The sequence below is a fragment of the Piliocolobus tephrosceles genome, chromosome 2 (genome assembly GCF_002776525.5).
Source record: "Piliocolobus tephrosceles isolate RC106 chromosome 2, ASM277652v3, whole genome shotgun sequence".
NCBI lineage: Eukaryota > Metazoa > Chordata > Mammalia > Primates > Cercopithecidae > Piliocolobus > Piliocolobus tephrosceles.
Window position 1 is genome coordinate 13,386,565 of NC_045435.1, and position 23,670 is coordinate 13,410,234.

General features: G+C 39.6%; 1 protein-coding gene and 1 non-coding gene across 3 annotated transcripts in view; one reads left to right on the forward strand and one right to left on the reverse strand.

The window, feature by feature from the left end:
- Window positions 1-59: 59 nt before the first annotated feature.
- On the reverse strand, window positions 60-166 carry LOC111545175. Its single transcript, XR_002732362.1, has one exon. It is a non-coding gene; the product is annotated as a U6 spliceosomal RNA (small nuclear RNA).
- A 2,935-nt stretch (window positions 167-3,101) lies between these two features.
- Window positions 3,102-23,670, forward strand: part of PROS1 (protein S) — a 100,860-nt gene continuing 80,291 nt past the window's right edge. Inside the window, exon 1 of one of the 2 annotated variants that reach the window (XM_023216050.3) lies at window positions 3,102-3,494. In XM_023216050.3, coding sequence (XP_023071818.2) covers window positions 3,419-3,494 — 76 coding nt within the window. In that variant the 5' untranslated portion in view covers window positions 3,102-3,418. Of the gene's footprint in view, window positions 3,495-17,248; window positions 17,565-23,670 lie in introns of those variants that run through there. The other variant, XM_023216051.2, reaches the window with a different exon arrangement.

Here is a 23,670-nt window from a genome sequence, read left to right on the forward strand (position 1 = left end):
GGTCTTTCACAGTTATGCACTGCACTGCCCTACCCTGGTTCTCTTCTTCATTTTTTAAATTTAGTATGGACTGCTTCATGAATTTGCATGTCATCCTTGCGCAGGGGCCATGCTAATCTTCTGTGTATTGTTCCAATTGTAGTACATGTGCTGCCAAAGTGAGCACTACCCCTGGTTCTCTTCTGAGCTCCATGGCCATTCCTCCTCTGGCTTTCTGTATGTAACCTCTAAGATAGGACCTTTTCTTTTTTAAAACATGTTCTCTTGTGGAAATTGATTATTACTTCTGTGACTGAAGGGTCTTGCGATGTGTATGTTTCTTTAGCATTTTTGGAACCATACTCCGTACTGTTTTTTACAAATATATACTCAACACCAGTTTTGCAGTAAATTTTTATTTATCTTCATCCAGAGTTTCTTAGAAACTATAATTTCAAACAAAATAGCATATAATAAAACCAATTTTACCATAGACAAATTGATATAAACCAGAATTAAGTTCCTATGGTACATTTCTGGTCACAAAAACATCACCAAACCTCAAACTAAAGATGAAGTAATAGTAAACGTTGAAATAAATGTGAGTTATACATACATTTAAGAAAGATTAATGACAACAAGTAAGATAATTATTTGTTCACTTATTCCAGTTCAGGGACATAGGTGGCATCTCAGGGTGAAAGGTGAGAACTAGCCCTCGACAGGACACCATTCCATCACAGGGTGCTCTCATACACGCCCACACTCACACTGGGACAGGTTAGACACACCAATTCACCTAACATTCACATCTTTCGGATGTGGGAGGAAGCTGGAGTACCTGGAGAAAACCCATGCAGATGTGGGGAGAACATGCAAACTCCATACACACAGTCGCCTGGGCCAGTAATTCATTGTATTTTTCTCAGCCATGTCATAATGAAACAATGCCATTAAAGCACCTGCTCCACTTCTTGCCTTCCCCAGTTCTGCTAGTGATAACATTACCGAGCATTCCTGGTGCCAACATGCAGTCCCTTAGCAAAGCTGACTCTTAGTTTTTGAATATCTTAAGTGGTTTTGTAGCCATAAGTGCTGCTCACCATGTCTAGTTCTCTTTCCTTTCAGGCACATGAAATAACAGTTATTCCCACCCTCTTCAAGTCAGGCATACCTCATGTCTTGCTTTGTCTAATGAAATGTAAGTGGTATGTCACTTCTTGATAAAACTATTTAAGAACTGGGGCACAATTCTCAATGTTCTCTCTTTTCTTGCGATGGTAATTGTAGAAGACTATGTTGACTTTGAGAGACTCTAAAATCAAAGCAGTATGAATTGCTGAGTTAACACATGGAAGATAGTTACCTGGAAAGTCATGCAGACTTGTAGTAGACTTCCAATGAGCAAGAAATAAACACTTGTTATCTAAAACACTAATTTTCTGGCTTTTTAGTGTGTAATCTGGTTTATTCTGAATGATGAAAAGAGTCATGCTGCTATGATTCTAGTTAACATTGTCATTTCAGGATAATTGTTGACATTTTGGCATAAATATTCTCAGGCACACATTGTTGAATTAAACTGAATGAAATGTTTACGTACCAGTCACTGTTCTAAGCACTAATAATATAGTTGTGAACAAAACCTTTAAAAATTCCTGCCCTCATGAATCTTACATTCTAATGGTGAAGACAGATAAAGTGGATAATAAATATAAATAATAAGTAAATTAGACACTATGTTGATAGAAGATGATATGGAAAAGTGTAAAACTGGATAAAATGATGGGATTAAGATTATGAATGAGATTAGATTAAAAGTTAAATTTTAGACAGCTTTTAATTGTATATTAAGGTCTGTATCAAAACCAAAGTTTGGCTAAATGAGATTACCAAGTGTCAATTCATATTGAGCTAAAGCCAGATATCACTTTCACAAAGTTCACTTCTGAGATTAATTAAAAACCCAGAATTTTATCCAAAGATGTATTATCAAATTGTATATTAATAGATTCCAGATGATTTTACAAAGTTTGACGTTATAATGTAGGATACATAATTTTCAGTGCTGATGTTTATTACTGGCAGTGTGATGAAATTTGTGGTGTTAAAAAGATATTCAGGCCTGGAGAAGTGGCTCACCCCTGTAATCACAAAGCTTTGGGAGGCCAAGGCAAGAGGACTACTTGAGGTCAGGAGTTCCAGACTAGCCTGGGCAACACAGCGAGATACCATCTCTACCAAAAAAATAAATTAAAAATTAGCCTGGCATAGTGGTGTTTGACTGTAGTCCTAGGTACTCAGGAGACTGAGGCAGGAGGATTGTTTGCGCCCAGAAGTTGGAGGCTGCAGTGAGCTATGATTACACCACTGCACTCCAGTCTGGGCAACCCAGTGAGACCCTGTCTCACATAAATAAATAAATAAGGCCAGGTGCAGGGTTCACGCCTGTAATCCCAGCACTTTGGGAGGCCGAGGCATGTGGATCCCTTGTGGTTAGGAGTTCAAAACCAGCCTGGCCAACATGGTGAAACTCTGTCTCTACTAAAAATACAAAAAAACTAGCCAGGCATGGTGGCGGGTGCCTGTAATCCCAGTTACTCAGGAGGCTGAGACAGGAGAATGACTTGAACTCGGGAGGTGGAGGTTGCAGTGAGCCGAAATTGCACCACTGCACTCCATCCTGGGCCATAGAGTGAGACTCTGTCTCAAAAAAAAAAACAATTTAAATTAATAAATAGGTAGATGTATAGATATTCACTTTCAACTGAAATCTTTAGAGGAGCAAGATGTTTTTTAAGGGAGATTATTCTAATATTTCCTTCTTTTCTTCATATTCTTTATATTTTTTGTATGCCTGTATGGCATACAAGACCAAAAAAACATGTGGATGATCAAAATGACCCCATTTGCTTTTACTATCACCATAGTTCTTCCTAAAGTCCTCATTGAGTTCCAGGTTTTGGTTAATATTTTCAGGGACAAGTCAGTGTCTCACTATTTCTCCTTTTGAACCTAGCGATCCTGTCCTCTTGAACCCTGGAAGTTCTCCTGACCAGTCAGATAACTGCGTTCCCCACCCCTTCCCCTTCGGAAACTTCACACTGTGGAGGAAAAGAACGAAAAGCAGCAACCAGGGGGCTGGTGAGGAAGGATGTCTCGGCAGTGTTTACTAGGCCTCCAACACTAGAGCCCATCCCCCAGCTCCGAAAAGCTTCCTGGAAATGTCCTTGTTATCACTTCCCCTCTCGGACTGGGGGCTGGGAGCGGGCGGTCCCCTCCGCCCCCCGCTGTTCCGCCGAGGCTCGCTGGGTTGCAGGCGCCGCCGCGCAGCACTGCTCAGACCGAGGCGCACAAGCTCGCAGCTCCGCGGCGCCCAGCGCTCCGGTCCCCGCCGCGACGCGCCGCTGTCCCCGCCCGCGCCTCCGCGCGCTTCGACATGAGGGTCCTGGGTGGGCGCTGCGGGGCGCTGCTGGCGTGTCTCCTCCTAGTGCTTCCCGTCTCAGAGGCAAACTGTGAGTAATCAATAGCGTCTCTTCTCCCTTCCCCAGCATTGTCGACTGAACTACGTGCCCTGGTTAGTAGGATTTTCTTCTCTAGAACTGCAGCCTCCTAGAAAGTTTCCAGTAGGTACCGACAGACACCCAGCGGATGGAAACAGCCGTGGATAGAGCAAGCAGTGTAATGGTGGGGCAGGATCACTATTTGCACAGTTTCGAGAATGCATTGCCTACAGTACAGATGTAAGAACCTGGTTGACACTAAGTATCAATGGAGGGATGCCCGTTTCCCTTCAAAGCTGAAGTTCCCAGTTCCCATACTAGAATGAGCAGATTCTAGTATATGAGTAGGGAAGAAAAGGTAACACACTGTGTTTTCCCTTTGTCCAGGCGCCTGCCCCCAACCTGCACCGGTCTCCTGAAACCTACCTCCCTTTTGCAATTTCTGGACTTTGAGCTTGGTTTGCTTGTCTCACACATTAACGACCTGTTTTAGGATGACTGAGGGTTTGTATAGCAGTAGATATATGTCACTTTCTAACCCTGAAATCAAAAGGACTGTTACATACTGTGTTCTATTTCTCAGATCGTTTGTACTGAGGATTTTTTAACACTGTGCCACTGATCTGAGGTGGTGGCATGAATTCTTTATCTTTGTGTTTCAAGTTCTTGACGTCCTTATGCCCGGTTCAAGACAGGATATTAAGTTTTCTCTGAAAAATAGATAAGGAATAGCAAGGCAATTAGTACATTTTAGTGGTCAGTTAATTTGTTTTCTAAAGTTGTAAGTGTGTTTGTTGAATAAAAATGCCTTTTTGTTTGTTTGAGAGGGACTGCTCTGCTGCCCAGGCTGGAATGCAGTGACTCCATCTCCACTCACTGCAACCTCCGCCTCCGGCTTCAAGTGATACTCATGCCTCAGCCTCCCGAGCAGCTGGGATTACAGGTGCCTGCCTCAACACCCGGCTAATTTTTTTTTTTTTTTTTTGTATTTTTACTAGAGACGGGGTTTCACCATGTTGGCCAGGCTGGTCTCAAACTCCTGACCTCAGGTGATCCACCCGCCTCGGCCTCCCAAAGTCCTGGGATTACAGGCATGAGCCACCATGCCTGGCCAAAAATGCCTTCTTGTTTTCTGTTTTATTTTCAGGAATTGGAATGGGAGTGAGAACTCTAAATTACAAATAACTTTTAGGAGTCTAGAGCTCCAAAGTAAACTTTTCGAAGATGGAAATTTCTAGAGAATTATATATCAGTTTACTAACATTCCACTAGTTTCTATTAGTCATCAGGATGAATGCAGTACTTTAAAAATCTAACTTGGGACTAAAACATTAGTTTTTGATCTTACATTAAAGAGCTACAACTGCAAAACTTCAGCATTCAAACCCCTATCATTAAGCCAACTGGTAACTCCAGGTGCTTATTACCTATATAGTTCATTAGGACAATTAAATATTTGCTTCAGTTTTGGAGAGGAGAAAGGCAAAGTAGCTTGCCACACTTAACTCCTTGTCATCATAGAAATTTGCTAGGCCTTTTCTTTTTGTAGAGATTGTTACATTTTGACTGAATCTAGGCAGAGGTAAAAATTATATGGGTTTGTGTGTGTGTGTTATATATAAACATATGGGGAATTACACTTGTTATATATAAACACTGATAGAGCAGACAAATTAATTCTTTAAGTATATCACGTAAAGAATAATTGGCCCCATAATGCCTTTAGTTAAAAAGTTTTTGATTGCTTAATTGGATTAAAAGTCATCTGTGGTTTACTACAGAGGAAATTTAGATATAGATGTGATGTTTTTAATCCATATGATTTAATTTTACTTTATTTTTACTTATTTATTTGTTTTTTGAGACGGTCTGGTTCTGTCACTAAGTCTGGAGTGCAGTGGCATGATCACAGCTCACTGCAACCTCCCCCTCCCGGGCTCATGGGATCCTCCCAGCTCAGCCTCCTGAGTAGCTGGAACAACAGGCATCTGGCACCATGCCCAGCTAATTTGTGTGTGTGTCTGTGTGTATGTTTTTGTTTTTTGTTTTTTTGGTAGAGTTGGTATTTTGCCATGTTGCCTAACCTGGTCTTGAACTCCTGAGTTCAAGCGGCCTGCCTACTTTGGCTGGCCGAAGTGCTGAGATTGCAGGTGAGAGTCACCGTGCCCAGCCTCTATATGATTTAAAATTTGAGATATAATTCGAATTATAAATATTTTATTTGTAATTCATTGTGTAGTCCCTTATTTAGAATTATTTATTTATTTATTTAGAGATGGAGTCTCATCCTGTTCCCAGGCTGGAGTGCAGGAGTACAGTGGTATGATCCCAGCTTACTGCAACCTCCGCCTCCTGGGTAGCTGGTATTACAGGCATCCTCCCACCTCAGCCTCCCGAGTAGCTGGTATTATAGGCATGCACCACCATACCCAGCGAATTTTTGTATTTTTTGTAGAGACAGAGTTTCACCATGTTGGCCAAGCTGGTCTTGAACTCCTGACCTCCGGTGGTGGTCTTGAACTCCTGACCTCCGCTGATCCTCCTGCCTTGGCCTCCCAAAGTGCTGGGATTACAGGTGTGAGCCACCGCACCCAGCCTATAATTCATTGTTTAGGCCATAGAAAGCTATGGACCATTAAAAAAAATATTTTTGTGATTAAAAAAAGTCTCACTATCTTGCCCAGACTAGAGTGCAGTGACTATTCACAGGTACTACAGCTTTGAACTCCTGACCTCAAGCAATCCTCCAATCAGCCTCCTGAGTATGTGGGACTATAGGCATACACCACCATGGCTGGCTTATAGTTGTGATTTAAAGAAAAACATTTACAAATCATAGTTTTATTTTAGGCAGAGTTATTAGAAATAATCTAATTCAACTTATTTGTTTAAAAATAAAAAAAGAAATTGTTCAGAGATGTTAACTAATTTTCCAGAATACGTATAATATATATACATACATATATGTATGAGAGAGAGGGATGAGAATCTCTATATTTAACATATATACTGTCACCCAGTCTTGGTTGCTCACACCTGTAATCCCAGCACTTTGGGAGGCTGAGGAGGAAGGATTGCATGAAGCCAGGAGTTCAAGACCAGCCTGAGCAACATAGTGAGACCCTCTCTCTACAAAAGACATTAAAAAAAAAAAATTAGCCAGATGTGTTGGTACACACTTGTAGGCCCAGCTCCTCAGGGGTCTAAGGTGGGAGGGTCACTTCAGCCCAGGAAGTTGAGGTTGCAGCGAGCATGATTATGCCACTGCGCTCCAGCCTGGGTGATAGAGCGAGATCCTGTCTCCAAAAATAATGAAAATAAAATAGATACTGTCTACATATTTTAATCATTTCCCACTTAAGGCATGTGGTGAGGGGAAATAGGAGAAAGAGGATGTCCCTTTGGCCTTATCTAGACTGCCACCCTGGGTGAGTGCAGGCTACTCTAGACACTACTGACTCATATTTTCCTCCTCTTTTGTATCCTTTTCTTTCCTTCTCTAACTATTCCGTTTGCTATGTATGAAGCCTTGTCTTTTCTTAAATTATCTTCACTAAAAAGTCCAAAATGTTGCGCTGATGGAGAGATTTTATCAAGGTTAGATTATAGTTGGAGTTTGTGCTGGAAGAATTAGAAACAATTTCTAATGTACAGCAATACATCAAACCCTATGCCATATTCTCCTACTATTAATTCTATGCTAAGAAACAATAGGCCTTTTCTGTTCACCAAGTTTATATCTTTGCAGCTTGAGGGATCTATATACATACTTAAACCTTCAAAATATTATGCCTGATAATACAGTATTCTTTGCCTATAAGCAATAGTAATGAACTCAACTCTTGCTAACTAAAGGAAAGAAGAAAGGAAAAGAAAAAAGAGAGGAAGGAAGGAAGGAGCAGTTGAATAATTTATTGGAAGGCTACTGAATGGCTAGCTGAACAACCAGGCCTACAGAAGCCAGGAATGTGAACATTTAGGTGACCTATACAGTGGGAACTCATGTGACAGTACTTTAGGAGCTGCCAATCAAATGACTCAATTCTGTCTTCCAGTCCTGTGTGTCTCTGTGAACAGTTCAAATTCCTAGGAGACAATGATCATTTTGGCTCAGCCTGGCACCGGAGTCCTGTGATTGACAGCTCACTAGAATTGCATAGAGTGCTGGAAGAACAGTTCCCACAAAAGAATGGATGCTGGGAAGGACACAGAAATAAGAGAAGTCTACATATTCTAATTATTAGCTGTGTAACATATACACTTGCCCTTCTTTCCATACACACCATTTGAAAATATTTATCTAATATAATGCAAATGACTAGTGCACAGAGAAAGAACCCTCTCCTCGATTGGTTCCAGGCACCACATCCAGAGAGGAAGGCTTGAGGCTCCCATTTCCTAGGTATCATCAAGTGATGGCCATGATTCCTGTATTTCTGTGCTATGCTTTATGGATAAAATGATACATTATAGTGTACCAACACATCTTATATGCAAAAAAAAAAAAAAAAAAAAAGCAAAAACAAAAATACAGGCAAGGGAATACAGGTAATGGTTTTAGGGCTTGCCTGTCTCTCCCTTGGTTGCAAGCATGAGCTGGTATTTATGACTCTTTCCCTACCCATTTCATAGCTCTCTTACCCTCAGGATGCAAGGGCCTCATGTTTGTGTTTGCTCAATAAGATGACCCATAGCATAATCAGGAAGAATCTGAGCCCTTATTGTCCCTACCTGTGGATGCTCCATCCATTGTTTCTTTTCCTATTTCTCCTGTGGACAGTAGTCATCCTGGAGGGGCTTCACACCTAACCCTGATTAATATGTGGCAACAACACTATTTTGCCTGGATTATTGTCTTCCTTCTAACATAATCCTCTTATTATTTTTTCTTTTTTTCCAGCAGGTAAAGAGCTTCAAATGGCAACACAGCAGTCTTAGCTTGTAATTCAGTGGAAAATAGGTTAGGTTCCCTGGCGAATGCATTCCTTGAGACCATTCTTGGTTTCCAAATTTCTAGGTGAGCAGAATGCAGTTGTGAGGACAGAATGTAAAAAATTTGAGATTAGGTAAATGTATTAGTCCCCTAGGACTGCCATAATAAAATACCACAAAGTGGGTGGTTTAAACAACAGAAAGTTATGGTCTCACGATTTTGAAGTCTAGAAGTCCAAAATCACGGTATCGGGAAGGTTGGTTTCTTCTGAGGGCTGTGAGAGGAGAATACGTTTCATGCTTTCTGCTAGCTCCTGGTAACCTCAGATGTTCCTTGGCTCTTGGGTGGCATTATTCCTGTGTCTTCACATCGTTTTCGCTCCATCCATGTCTGTCTCTGTGCCCACATTTCCCCTTTTTATAAGGGCACAAGCCTCACTGGATTAAGGCCTACCCTAATGACCTCATCTTCATTTGATCATCTACAAAGACCCTATTTCATAATAAAGTCATATTTACAGGTACGAGGGGATTAGGACTTCAGCATCTTTTGGGGTCAGCCCATAACAGTCATTAAACATCATACCATGACAAGTACTTCTTTCCTTTTTCTTTTTATTTCTGATCTATGTATTTCGGCTTTAGTAAAACAGCGCTGTATTTTATTTTATTTTAAGCCAGTCAAATTTGCCATTTGAGGGTTACTGATACTAATATTAAGAAGCTCTGATAACTCAGTACTATTGGACCAACCTACAATCTTTTTTTTTTTTTTTTTTTTTTTTTTTTGAGACAGGGCCTCATTTTGTTGCATGGGCTGGAGGAGTGCAGTAGCACAATCATGTCTGACTGTAGCCTTGACCTCCCAGGTTGAAGTGATCCTCCCACCTCAGCCGCCCAAATAGCTGGGACTATAGATGCATGCCATTACCAGCTAATATTCTTTTTGATTTTTAATAGAGATGAGATATTGCTATGTTTCCCAGGCTGATCTTGAACTCCTGGACTCAAGGGATTCTCTGGCCTCAGCTTTCCAAAGTGCTGAGATTACAGGCGTGAGCCACTATGCCCAGATAGCACTATATTTTAATGATTGCTGGTACAGAGAACATACCACATTTTTAAAAACCATATTTTGAAAGATAGTGTTGTCTTACAACAACAAGGATAGTTGTGTCTTACAGTGAGTGAGCCCTCAATAATTAGTCAGTTCATCATTCCATAAGGTTAGCTCCTTCCAGATATTAGGATATACAGTAAGGCCAAGGAAAATTACAATCATTCCACTGATTTGTTTTCTTAATTGTGGTGTTAATTCCTTAGAGGTAGTGTTGTGTGGCTTAGCATAAAGCATTGAATAAGTCTACCAATAGTTGTGCTGACAGAAAAATAAAATCCCAAAAAGTGTGTCTACCTATGCTGCTCCTCCATGATGGAAGAGCCCTTCTTAATCAACAATCCACCAGATATCTGATTGAACTTTGTAATATGTTCAACTTTCAGCAGCTCAAGGAATAGCAATCCTGCAGACAAACTTGGTGTTTTTACTTTGATAGCGAGAGTCTGGGTGGGCCCTAGTGAAGGAAAGTTCATGTGGCAGATCCAATGTGACCAATGTGTAGCCTCCATCCTTGCCACTGTGACTGCCTTTTTAAACAAACATTGGATAAACATTAGACTGAGGGCATCCCGAAGGCCATATGTGGCCTATAAACTTCTGTGTTTGGCCCTCATACATATCAAAAATTGGAACACTTCATGTCAACATCTGGTTTTATGGCTTCTCTTGAAAAACAAAGGAACATCTGACAACACTGGCCCACATCCCAACATGGTAAGATTCAGCTCAAGCTGATTGTGAGCTGCCTTCTTCTCTTTTTTTGTTGAAACAGAGTCTTGCTCTATCACTCTACCTCAACCTCCCGAGTGGCTGGGACTACAGGCTGTGCCACCATGCGCAACTAATTTTTGCATTTTTAGTAGAGATGGGGTTCCACTATGTTGGCCAGGCTGGTCTTGAACTCCTGACATGGTGATCCGCCCGCCTTGGCCTCCCCAAGTGCTGCGATTACAGGTGTGGTGAGCTGCCTTCTTTAGATAGAATGTGCCCTCTCCAGTTTGCCACAATGCTGAGCATCTCCCATTGTCTTTAACCAAATTATCTTCCTTCCAAATTATGCTGCCTACTGGACACTTAGAATTTTTAGTCTGTGGTCCTTGCACCAGATAGACTTGAGAGGAAACATAACTGACGGTCATTTCGTAGGTCATTCTGTCCTCATTATTATTAAGAACTTCTCTGGTGTGGGGCTGTCTTGTGAATGTTCATCTGGAACACAAACATTCTCATCTCTGGGACAATTCTTGCTTGAACTTCATCCCTAAGCCTGTGATCTACCTCTTTACAAGTCACTGAACCTCTGGAAAGACCATTTGCAACCATCTCAGGCAATTTCTCATTGTAGGCAAGGTGAACAATGAGAAATTCCACTTATATATCTGCCCATAGTGAGGGTTTTGCTTCTCCAGTGCCTCTGAGGACTGCCCCTGAGAGAGGTTAGTTAGTTTTTGGCTGTAGCTTTATAGGAGGTCTACATCTGGCTCATGTTGGTATACCACAGAGAAGCATCTGTTGATATGGTTAGGATGTTTTGTCCCCTCCATATCTCATGTTGAAAAGTGACCTCTGGCCAGGCGCAGTGGCTCATGCCTGTAATCTCAGCACTTTAGCACTTTGGGAGGCCGAGGTGGGTGGATCACTTCAGGCCAGGAGTTTGGGATCAGCCTGGCCAACATGACGAAACCCTGTCTTTACTAAGAACATAAAAATTAACTGGATGTGGTGATGTATACCTGTAATTCCAGCTACTCAGGAGGCTGAGGCAGGAGAATCGCTGGGACCTGGGAGGTGGAGGCTGCAGTGAGTTGAGATCATGCCACTGCACTCCAGCCTTGGTGACAGAATGAGACTCTATAAAAAACAATAAATAAAAAAGGAAAGAAAGAAAAGAAAAGTATCGGGGGAACCTGCCCCCAATATTTCAATGTAGGTTCTTTCTATTTTCCGTCAGTGTCAGCCAGCTGAGAAATAAAGAGAAAGAGTACAAAGAGAGGAATTTTACAGCTGGGCCACCAGGGGTGACATCACATATCGGTAGGAACATGATGCCTACCTGACCCTCAAAACCAGCAAGTGTTATTAAGGATTTCAAAAGGGCAGTGGGTGTAAGAACAGGGAGTAGGTCACAAAGATCACATGCTCCAAAGGGCAAAAAGGAGAACAAAGATCACAAGGCAAAAGGCAAAAGCAAAGATCACAAGGCAAAGGGCAAAAGCAGAATTACTGATAAGGGTCTATGTTCAGCAGTGCCCATATTGCCTTGAAAACATCTTAAACAACAGAAAACAGGGTTCGAGAGCAGAGAACTGATCTGACCTCAAATTTACCAGGGCGGAGTTTTTTCCCCACCCTAGTAAGCCTGAGGGTACCACAGGAGACCAGGGTGTATCTCAGTCCTTATGTCAACTGCATAGGACAGACATTCCCAGAGCGGCCGTTTATAGACCTCCCCCCAGGAATGAATTCCTTTCCCAGGGTCTTAATATTAATATTCCTTGCTAGGAAAAGAATTTGATATCTCTCCTACTTGCACATCTGTTTATAGGCTCTCTGCAAGAAGAAAAATATGGCTCTTTTTGCCTGACCCCACAGGCAGTCAGACCTTATGGTTGTCTTCCCTTGTTCCCTAAAATCACTGTTATTCTGCTCTTTTTCAAGGTGCACTGATTTCATATTGTTCAAACACACATGTTTTACAATCAATTTGTACAGTTAACACAATTATCATAGTGGCCCTGAGGTGATGTACATCCTCAGCTTACGAAGATAACAGGAATAAGAGATTAAAGTAAGACAGACATAAGAAATTATAAAAGTATTAATTTGGGAACTGATAAATGTCCATATTAACATGAAATCTTCACAATTTATGTTCCTCTGCCGTGGCTCCAGCAGGTCCCTCCATTTGGAGAAAGAAAAGGAAAGGGAAGGAAAGGGGAGGGGAGGGGAGGAGAGAAAAGAGGAGGGGAGGGGAGGGGAGGAGAGAAAAGAGGAGGGGAGAGGAGGGGCTTCTATAGTAGGAGGTGGTGCCTGGTGGGAGGTGTTTGGGTCATGAGGGTGGGTCCCTTATGAATGACTTAGCAGCAGCCCCTTGGTGATGAGTGACTTCTCACATGAGATTCATAGAGGTTCACGTCAGATCTGGTTGTTTAAAAGTCTGGGACCTCCCCTTCTCTCTCTTGCTCCCATTCTGGCCATGTGATCCACCAGCTTCCCTTTTGCCTTCTTCCATGATTGGAAGCTTCCTGAAGCCTTCACCAGGAGTAGATGCTGGCACCATGCTTCTTGTACAGCCTGCAGAGCCATGATCCTATTAAACTCCTTTTCCTTATAAATTATCCACCCTCAAGTATTCCTTTGTAGTGATGCAGACAGATTAACACATTTGTAAGCCAGAGATTTTCACCAGTTGGTCATAGATCTCTTCTTATGAGACCAATGAGGGGGTTTGAGGGTGAGGAGGAAATCGAGAGTGACCAACCCATATAGGCAACTAAGTTATGCCTTCGGTCTCATCCTATTTATACCACTTTAGCATGGTTTATGCTATCACAACTACATAGCTCAGTGGAAAAGATAGCATCCAGCTTATGATGAGCTGTTCAAATCTCATGGTCACCAGGTGTCCTACGGTCAGATTTTCAGACTCCACTTAAGTCCCAAAAAACAAACAAACAAACAACAACAACAAAAAACCCAAGAGCAGTTTCTCAAAAGAAAGAAATTTGTCACTTGTCAAAGAAAACAAATTACTTGTTGAAGGAAATGAGACTTGCTCACAAATCATGGGGATCTCTACTGAAATTTCTCTTCTGAAACTTGCTGCAGCTTCTGGAGAGGACCCTGCTCTTTTATAGAAAATTTGAGCACAGTTGGATCTGATGGATCATTGGCTAGGCCAAGTGACAGAGCACTTGAATTGAACTTTGAACTAGCTGGAGAGCATTCTCTTACTATGGTTCCCATCTGCATTTGGCAGCCTTTCGACTCCTATGGTAAATAGATCATGGTAGAAAACCTTAAAATGGAATCTGTCTCAAAAAATAAGACATATACCAAAATTTATTCTTCTACCTTAGTGATGGACACTCAGGTACATAACAACTTCTCTCACTTCTACAGCTATGTTCCAACATGACTAACCTCTTGCTGAAAATAGTCCACTGCTCTCAGTCCTGGGGAAGGAATGAAAGCCTTGGGTTTGAATCTGATTGGGCCTATAGTTAGATGGTTTTAGGACAGAATTCTGCTTAGCAGCTGACTTGCATAAGCCTCAGTTCCAACCAGCATATGTTAATCAGCATACCTTAGGTCTTAGACATTTTGCTCCTGAGGCCTCTCACCATTGCCATCATGTGGCCCTCACCATAACATGGCAATTTGCTTCTATAAAATCAATTTAAAAAGCATCAGCTGCTGCTTTTTGTCTCCTATGTCTGTTTCTGAAATCTGAATTTGGCATACAAAGCTCAAAATCTGGGGGATTATTATCTAATAATCACTAAAGGTTTTTGGGATATTTCTTGTCAGTGTAGTTATTCAGGTTAGATACTTTATTTTAGTTTGGAGAAACTAGGAGAAAAGCTTATAGTATGAAACTGTAACAGAAGGATACTTCTTCAAGGATCTCTCTCCTCTCCTTCACTCAAGAGATTCTGGATCAGTCAGGTAACTCAAAATGAGTGATTAAGGAGAGGCGGTGATTTATTTGTATTGTGATTGAAGTACAGCCTCTATTTGCTAATATAGGGAGTTTGTGCATGAAACAGTGAAGAAATCAGTGGGTTATCTATTCATCTTAATCTCATGAGATCTCTGCTTGTTAATCCTTTCTCCAGGATGTGATCACTACACACACCCCAGTTTTTGTTCAAGTGAGTAACAGCTGTTACCTAAGCTCAGCCACCCCTGTTTCTTCCCATTGCACTTGAAATCTGGGGACTCATTTCCATTTCTGTCCCTCCCATCAGCATGTTTGATCTAGGGAGAACTGCCAGTAAAATGCTTATTAAAAATTCCAGTAGTGTCTCCAATAGTCTGTTTTTCACAGGATCAGTGAAAATGTAGTCTTCTCTTCTATACTGGGGGAAAGGGGGATGATTGAGGAGAGAGAATAGGTAGGGGCGACATAAAAAATTCAAGCCAGAATTTCTGTCTCCTAGTCTTTGTGAATTCTTTCTGTTACTTTATGCCAAGGAATGTCTGGCTTTTCAATGTTATTTAGTGTGTGCCAAGATTGGTCTAGGATGGCATTAGCCAACCAAGCCAACTGTTAGAACTGAAGCTGGCAGCCCTAGCTAGCAAATGGAATGAAAGCAGCAATATTACCACATTCAGCCTGATTAAAAATTATGCTATCTCTTTGTGTATTCATTTTCTGTTGCTTTGTAACACATTACCACAAATTTAACAGCTTAGGAAAACACAATTTATTATCTCACAGTTGCATTGGTCAGAAGTCCAGGCACAAATCCAGTTAAGTTGCTCACAATCTCGTAAGGCTAAAATCAGTGGGTCGGTCATTGTTGAGATCTCATTTGAAGCTTGAAGTCCACTTCCAGGCTCCCTGATTGTTGGGAGAATTCACTTCCTTCAAGTATAGGATTGAGGCCCTCAGCTCCTGAGGCCTCTCACCATTGCCATCATGTGGCCCTCACCATAACATGGCAATTTTGCTTCTATAAAATCAATTTAAAAAGCATCAGCTGCTGCTTTTTGTCTCCTATGTCTGTTTCTGAAATCTGAATTTGGCATACAAAGCTCAAAATCTAGGGGATTCCAGCCTTATCTCTTCCTACAAGTGACCTTTCCCTACTTCTTCTCTCAAAATGGACCATTCTCTGTCCCGTCTCCCCTATGGCCTTTTCACATGCTGGTCCTTCTGTTTGAAAGACAATTCCTCTTTGTCATCCTCCCAATCATCCCAGGTGATCTATCCAAAGACTACTCGAGTTTTAACGTACTTTATGATTTTGTTTCCCTTTTTCAGAATCATGAATTAAACTATGATAAAGCTTTGTAGGATCTTAATTTTTCCATTTATAGTAAAGGATAATTTAGAAAAGTGTTTTTTTTTTTTTTCTCAATAACTAGTCTCTAAAATTTTAAAAACCATCTTTGCTTTTTTTTTTTACTCTTTTGTTTTATTGGTTATTTTATTCAAGAAATAAACCTGAACAACTCTATTTTATCTATGTGTTTTTGCTTTGATTATAACCCTCTGATTTTTATTATTAACAAAGAAACAAATTAGCACATTATTGAATAACGTCTGTTACAGGTATTAGTTTAAGTGTTTCATACGCTTATATTGGTTAAGATAAGATAGTCTATGAAGTGATAACACATTCATCCTCAAATCTCCAAATTGATTTTCAAATTTCTATATCTTGATGACTTGGCAAAATAAGAGTTTATTTCTTAATCATATAAAGTTCAGTGTGGTTTGCATAAATCTCTTCCATCTTTAGTTATACTATCTGGAATACATGGCATCCAATGTTCCTGGAAAAAAAAAAAGGAGCAATGGAGGTTGTGTACTTGTTTTTAACTACCTTAGCTTAAAAGTGACACACGCACTTCTACTTATAGTTCAAATAGTTACAACTCAATGAAGCACATGGAATATGAAGCTTGAGTTTTGGAAAGTGAAGTCCTGAAAACATGATCTATAACTCTGCTACTCCAATGTGGTCCCTGGAACATCACCATCAGCTTTACCCAGGGACTTACTAAAAATGAAATATATCTGGCCCTACCCTAGATGCATTCATCCAGAATATGCACTTTAACAAGACTTTCAGATAATTTCTATCCACATTTAAAGTTTGAGACAGTCTAGTTTTTAAGGAGATTGAGAAGATAGAGAAATGAACAAATTTTTGCAGAATGTCCAGAGGTGGTAATTAGGGCAAGAGAAGAGGATATGTCAGAGAAGGGAGAAAGAAAGCTGAGCACCATGGCAAGAGAATGCAGCTTGTGGAGAAGTTCTCCAGTGAAAAATTACTAGATGTGAGGTGGAAAAAGACTTTTAGGATTGGGCATTTCTTTTTTCTTTCTTTTAATAATTTTAAAATTCCTTTTTTTTTTGATTGCTGTTATTTTGAGAAAGAGTCTTGCTCTGTCCCCTAGGCTGGAGTGCAGTGGCGTGATCACAGCTCATTGCAGCCTCAACCTCCTGGGCTCAAGCAATCCTCCTGCCTCAGCTCCTGAATAGCTGTGACTACAGGCATGAGCCACCATGCCCGGCTAATTTTGGTCATGTTGCCTAGGCTGGTCTTGAACTCCTGAGCTCAACGAATCCTTCTACCTCAGCCTCCCAAAGTGCTGAGATTACAGATGTGAGACACTGCACCCAACTAGAAGTGGCATTTCTAAGTTTCAACTTTAAATTACAAAAGTTGCTTAAATATAAACAACTGAACCCCTAATTCCTCTGCCTCCAATGTTTTTTCAAAAAGTGTCAATTTTCACATCTAAATTGATTAAGTACGCTATTAGTCTGTTTTCATGCTGCTAATAAAGACATACCCAAGACTGCACAATTTACAAAAGAAAGAGGTATAATTGAACTTACAGTTCCACATGGCTGGGGAAGCCTCACAATCACGGTGGAAAGGAAGGAGGAGCAAGTCCCGTCTTATCTGAACGGCAGCAGGCAAAGAGAGGATGAGGAAGACGCAAAAGCAGAAACCCCTGATGAAACCATCAGATTTCGTGAGACTTACTGACCACCACGAGAACAGTATGGGAGAAACCGCCCCCATGATTCAATTTTCTCTCACCAGTTGCTTCTCACAACATGTGGCAATTATAGGCGTTCAATTAAAGATGAGATTTGGGTGGGAACACAAAGCCAAACCATATCAAGTGCAAAGAAAAGAGGCTTATAAGATGCAAGTGAGGAAGAGGTTAGTGAAAGCTAATCTATAAAACCAACGGTGACTATCCACAAGAAAGAAGGAATGAAGAGGTCTTGACAGATGTTGGAATTTTATCAAACGTTGGATTGGGTTTCATACCATTATTCGGTGAGTCAAAAAGGGCAGGATGATGTTTGACATTAGCAAGACCTAAATCATCTTTACATTGTTAAGCTTTGATTGAGATTAACATTGCATTAATTTAAAAGAAAACAACCTTTGTGATGAAAAGGAAGTCTTGACCCTTGTTCTATTAGATGATACAAATTATTTTTACCTAAATATTCCTGTTTTATTAGGTTTTATTTTACATCTATCTTACAAAAACATGTAAGTAAAAATAATAATAATTTAGGGGGATTGCGTGATAATTCAATACTTTTATTTTATTTTATTGTTATTATATTTTGAGATGGAGTGTCACTCTCTCACCCAGGCTGAAGTGCAGTGGCACGATCTTGGCTCACTGCAACCTCCGCTTCCCGGGTTCAAGTGTTTCTCCTGCCTCAGCCTCCTCAGTAGCTGGGACTACAGGGCGCACTGCTGCGCCCAGCTAATTTCTGTATTTTTTTAGAGACAGGATTTCACCATGTTGTCAGGCTGGTTTCAAACTCCTGACCTCAGGTAATCTACCTGCCTCAGCCTCAGGCAGAACTGTGAGTCAATTAAGCCTCTTTTTAACATAAGTTGCCCAGACTCAGGTATTTCTTCATAACAATGTGAGAACGGGGTTTGAGCATCCTTGGATTTTTATATCTGCTGGGGTTTTGAAGCCAATCCCCCAAGAATACTAAAGGACAACCATGTTTATAGGGTACACTGTAGTGTTTTGATATTTTTATACGTTGTGAAATGATCTAATTGTGCAAATAAGCATATCCATCACTTCAAATATTTGTCATTTCTTTGTGTTGAGAACATATTAAGTCCTTTTTTAGTTGTTTTGAAACATACAATCCATTATTAACCTTGGAATTTGGGTCTTTGTGTCTCATTGGATGTATTTCCCTGGCTTACACTACCAGCTGTAAGCCAGTGATTCCCTAATATTTTAAAACTATTCAAGAAATCCCTGTTTAATGCAATCTAATTTGAAAATATAGATATGCAATAAAAAATGCATCTGTAGTACCACTGACCAGAGACCAATGTAACATTTTGTTCTATATTCTTCGAAGCTTTTGTCCACAGATACACATTCTTAGAAATGAAAATACATTGAATTGTGCTCTATATAATTTTTGTAACTTGATGTTTCATATCATAAAACTATGATGATTGTTTTTATATCAGTAAGTTGAAATCTATATCACCCTTTAAAATAGATACATAATTTTCCTTTATGTGTGCTTATTATAATATATTTAACCAAAACTATATTTTGGACTTTTAGATTATCTCCAATGTTTTGCTTATATCAATTATATTGTAATGAACACATTCATATATATTTCTTTATACATACATTCATATATATTTATACATACATTCATATATATTTCTTTATATATAATGTTTATTTCTTAATTTTCTAGAAATAGAGTTGTTAGCTGAAAGTCCATATAGTGTGCCTATTTTGAAAGTTTGGGATACATATTGTTACATTTCCTCCTGGGAATCTGCTTTTAAAAGTAGATTTTAAGGGTGTCTTATTCCTCTTATCTTTGCCAAAGTTGGACTTTAACTTCATTTTAAATCTTTGTTAATGCAAACATATTAAAGACTTTTTTAGGGAGGTAGAGGGAGTGGATGGAGTGGATGTATTAGTTTGATGTGAGACTTGCCCAAAATGCTTTAAAAAACTTGGCAAATACTGGCATCTCTGGATCATAAAGTGAGGGTAAGAAGATCATGAAATTCAGTCATAAATGTTAATGTACCCTTGTGTGTATCCACTGTCTTGTGAGGCTTGAAAGAATTCCGATAACATTTGTGTGTGTGTGTGTGTGTGTGTGTCTGTGTGTGTGTGTGTGTGTGTGTGTGTAGGGGGGAAGGGGGAGAGAGAGAGAGAGAGAGAGAGAAACAGAGAGAGAAAGAAAGAGAGAGAGAGAAAGAGAAAGAGAGAAACAGGGTATCAGTCTGTTGCCAAGGCTGGAATGCAGTGGCATGATCTTAGCGTACTGCAGCCTCAGTCCCCCAGGCTTAGGCAATCCTCCTACCTCAGCCTCTTGAGTAGCTGGGACTGCAGCATGAGCCATCATGCCCAAATAAACATTTATGTTTCTTTCAACTTCTTAAATGTCCTTATTAGTCTTTTTTTCCCTTCTTTTATGAAATGCCTAATTATGTTTTTAGTTTATTTTTGTTTCTAGTAGAGCTTTTCGTTTCTTATGGATTTGTAAATTTTCTATATATATTAAAAGCATTAAATTTCTTTCATAGAAGTGGCATGTTTCTTCCTACTTTGCACCTTGATTTTTACTAGTACAGGTTGTGTTTTTGGATGCAGACATTTTTGCTATTTATGAGCCACATCTGTTTTTGTATTTTTCTTTTCAATTTTGACTTTAGTGTGGTATAAAGGAATGTCTCTCCCACCTCAATAATATATAAATTTAGTAAAACCCTGCCAAATGTGATAAGTGGGGTACAAAATCTCAATTTTACACAAATAGGTTACATTGATTGAGAGTTCATAAAAATGACAGACATGAACCCATTTAGCTAACCTAACCGGCCAAGTTTCGGGTCTGGCTGCAATATATGAAGGTCCTTGTTGTGGTGTGGCACTGCCTAGTGTTGTTGTCTGCTTAGCTTAAATGTTGATGAGAATGATTCTTGGTCCTGGCACTGACTGAGACTTTAAGGACAGCAGTGATGTACTCAAGGAATCTCCTGCATAGTGAGTGCCTCATTCTCCAGAGCAATTTAGAGACACTGGTCCATGAGAATCCTGGAGCCTGATAAACACATATTCCATGGATCTGTTATTCTGTTACTGTGCCATGCTTGCAATGTTTTTATTTCTCTGGCACATTTTTGATATCTGAAAAATGTAACTAACAGCCAGATTCTTGCTACCAGATACTTGCATAAAATCGGGAGCTTGAAAGAAATGAACAAGAGAAATGTATAGAACAAACAACCTCAAAGGAAATAGAGGTAATTGAAGTCACACAAGATATCTTTTAAAAATTTGTAACTAATATACTAGATAAAATAAATGTGAGAGGATCTGGCACCCATAAAACAAAAATAGGCTGCCATGGAAAACGAAAATTAGAGAACTAACATATGATCTTTAGTCTTAAAAGTTATTTTCATTTATATTCTGTTTCTAAACATTATTATTTCTCTATCATTCTAAATGGTCTTTATAAACAACTTTTAAAATTCTTCAACAACAATTCATGATTTTGAGTGAAATTACATCAGCATTACAGATTAATTTGGGCATTACATCCTGAAAGTACTGGACTTTCCTATTCAGGATCCTGAGACATAAGACTTTTTTATGTCTTCCAGTAACATCTTATGTTTTTTTGCTATATCATTCTTGCCCATGACTTACTTATTCCTTTGTATTGAATAATTCTTATTCAATTATATCTCCCCACCACACACTATATAGGTTTTATGATTTTTGATGGTGTATAGGAAAACTATTGTTTTTTTTTTTTTTTTTTTTAAATCTCAGTCTAGTCCAGGCGCGGTGGCTCACGCCTGTAATTCCAGCACTTTGGGAGGCCGAGGCAGGTGCATCACCTGAAGTCAGGAGTTCGAGACCAGCCTGGCCAACATGGTGAAACCCCATCTCTACTAAAAATACAAAAAAATTAGCTGGTCATGGTGGCTGGTGCCTGTAATCTCAGCTTCTCTGGAGACTGAGGCAGGAGAACCTGGGAGTCAGAGTTTGCAGTGAGCCAAGATAGCGCTACTGCACTCCAGCCTGAGTGACAGAGTGAGACTCCACCTTAAAAAATAAATAAATAAATAAATAAAATAGAAAAAAATCTCAGTCTAGATTTTTTTAATACTCTTGTTAGTGCTAATGAATTTTTAGAGGGTTCTGTTGGATTTCATTGGTAGATAATCATTCACCTGCATATACTAATTTGTCTTTGCCCATATAATATTTATTTTATTTTGTTAAAATATGCATAACATAAAATTTATCATTAAAACCATTTTTAAGTGTACAAATCAGTGGTGTTAAGTACATTCACCTCGTTGTGCAGTCATGACTGCCATCCATCTGCCATACTTTTCATCTTGCCAAACTGAAATTTTATAACCTTTAAAATATACCTCCCTTTTCCCCTATTCCTGCATCCCCAGGCAGCCAACATTCTATTTTCTGTCTCTATGAATTTGACTATTCCAGGTACCTCATGTATATGAAATCATACCATACTTATATTTTGGTGTCTAGCTTATTCCTTTTTGCATAATATTTTCAAGTTTCATTCATGTTATAACATGTGTCCTATAGAATATTGTTACTTTGCTTCTTTTCATCAATTATTATTTAACTAAAATTTGGAACAGTGATAAATGATAATAATGATTTTATGTATCTTTGTCTTGATCTCGAGTTTAATGACTATATCAATAGTGTTTAATTGGCTAATGTTTTTGTAGTTGGTCTCTGGTATGTACTCTTTGTCCTGTTAAAAAAGATTCTTACACTTTGTAGATTCCTAAGGCTTTTACTTTTACTATTAATTTTTCTTTTTTCTTTCTTTCTTTTTTTTTTTTTTAAAAAAAGAAAAGTCTGGAGTGCAGTGGTGTGATCTTGGCTCACTGCTACCACCACCTCCCAGGTTCAAGCAATTCCCCTGCCTTAGCATCCTGAGTAGCTGGGACTACAGGCGCGCACCACCACGCCCAGCTGATTTTTGTGTGGGGTTTCACCATGTTGGCCAAGCTGGTCTTGAATTCCTGACCTCAGATGGTCTGCCCATCTCGGCCTCCCAAAGTGCTGGGATTACAGGCATAAGCCACTACCCCTGCCCAAGTTTTATTATTAATTTTTCTTATATCAGAAATATTTTCTGTTTTTTTTTTCAATTGAGTTTAGGCAGTTAATTTGATGTTGTACTCATTCTGTAACACCTAATCATTCTTGTATTTCTAGAATAACATCTACTTGGTCAGGTTGTGGGGTTTTGGGGATCCATTATATTAAAGTAGCCAATAATTTATTTAGAATTTGACCATTATACTCCTGTCAGATCAGTTTATGTATTTTCTTTTCTGTACTATCTTTATCAGGTTTTGGTTGGTGTAACGATTTTAACTAAAAGAAATGTGAACATTATAGAAAGTTCTACCTGAAGCTATATAGAATACTAAATAGCTGGGCTTTAAGTAGAATCAGAATATTAATTTCAAATAGGGTTCTCTTTCCATGTTTTGCTTTTCTTTTTTTTTTTTTTTTTGAGATGGAGTCCCGCTCTGCCACCCAGGCTGGAGTGCTGTGGCCGGATCTCAGCTCACTGCAAGCTCTGCCTCCTGGGTTTATGCCATTCTCTTGCCTCAGCCTCCCGAGTTGCTGGGACTACAGGCGCCCGTCACCGCGCCCGGCTAGTTTTTTGTATTTTTTAGTAGAGACGGGGTTTCACCATGTTAGCCAGGATGGTCTCGATCTGCTGACCTCGTGATCCACCCGTCTCGGCCTCCCAAAGTGCTGGGATTACAGGCTTGAGCCACCGCGCCCGGCCTTTTTTTTTTTTTTTTAAGTAACTTTACTGTTGACCTGCCCCAATTGTGAAAGGTAATTAATTTTATTCATCCTCTTTTCTCCACACCATCTGAGTTTGACAGTAACACTATTTTTTCCCTCTGTAGGATTTTAGGATATTGTCTCTATTTATGAAGTTCTAAAATTTTCCTAAAAAGTCTTAACTACACATTTTCCCCCCGTTTGCCTTGATCAAAAAATGAATATACTTTGAAGCCTTATGTCTTTTAACAGATTAGGGATTTTAAAATATTTTTAAAATACTATTTTAAATTATTTCCTTTCCTCCGTTTTTTATTATTATTATTATACTTTAGGTTCTAGGGTACATGTATACAATGTGCAGGTTTTTTACATATGTATACATGTGCTATGTTGGTGTGCTGCATCCATTAGCTCGTCATTTACATTAGGTGTATCTCCTAATGCTATCCCTCCCCCTTCACCCCACCCCACGACAGGCCCCGGTGTGTGATATTCCCCTTCCTGAGTCCAAGTGTTCTCATTGTTCAATTCCCACCTATGAGTGAG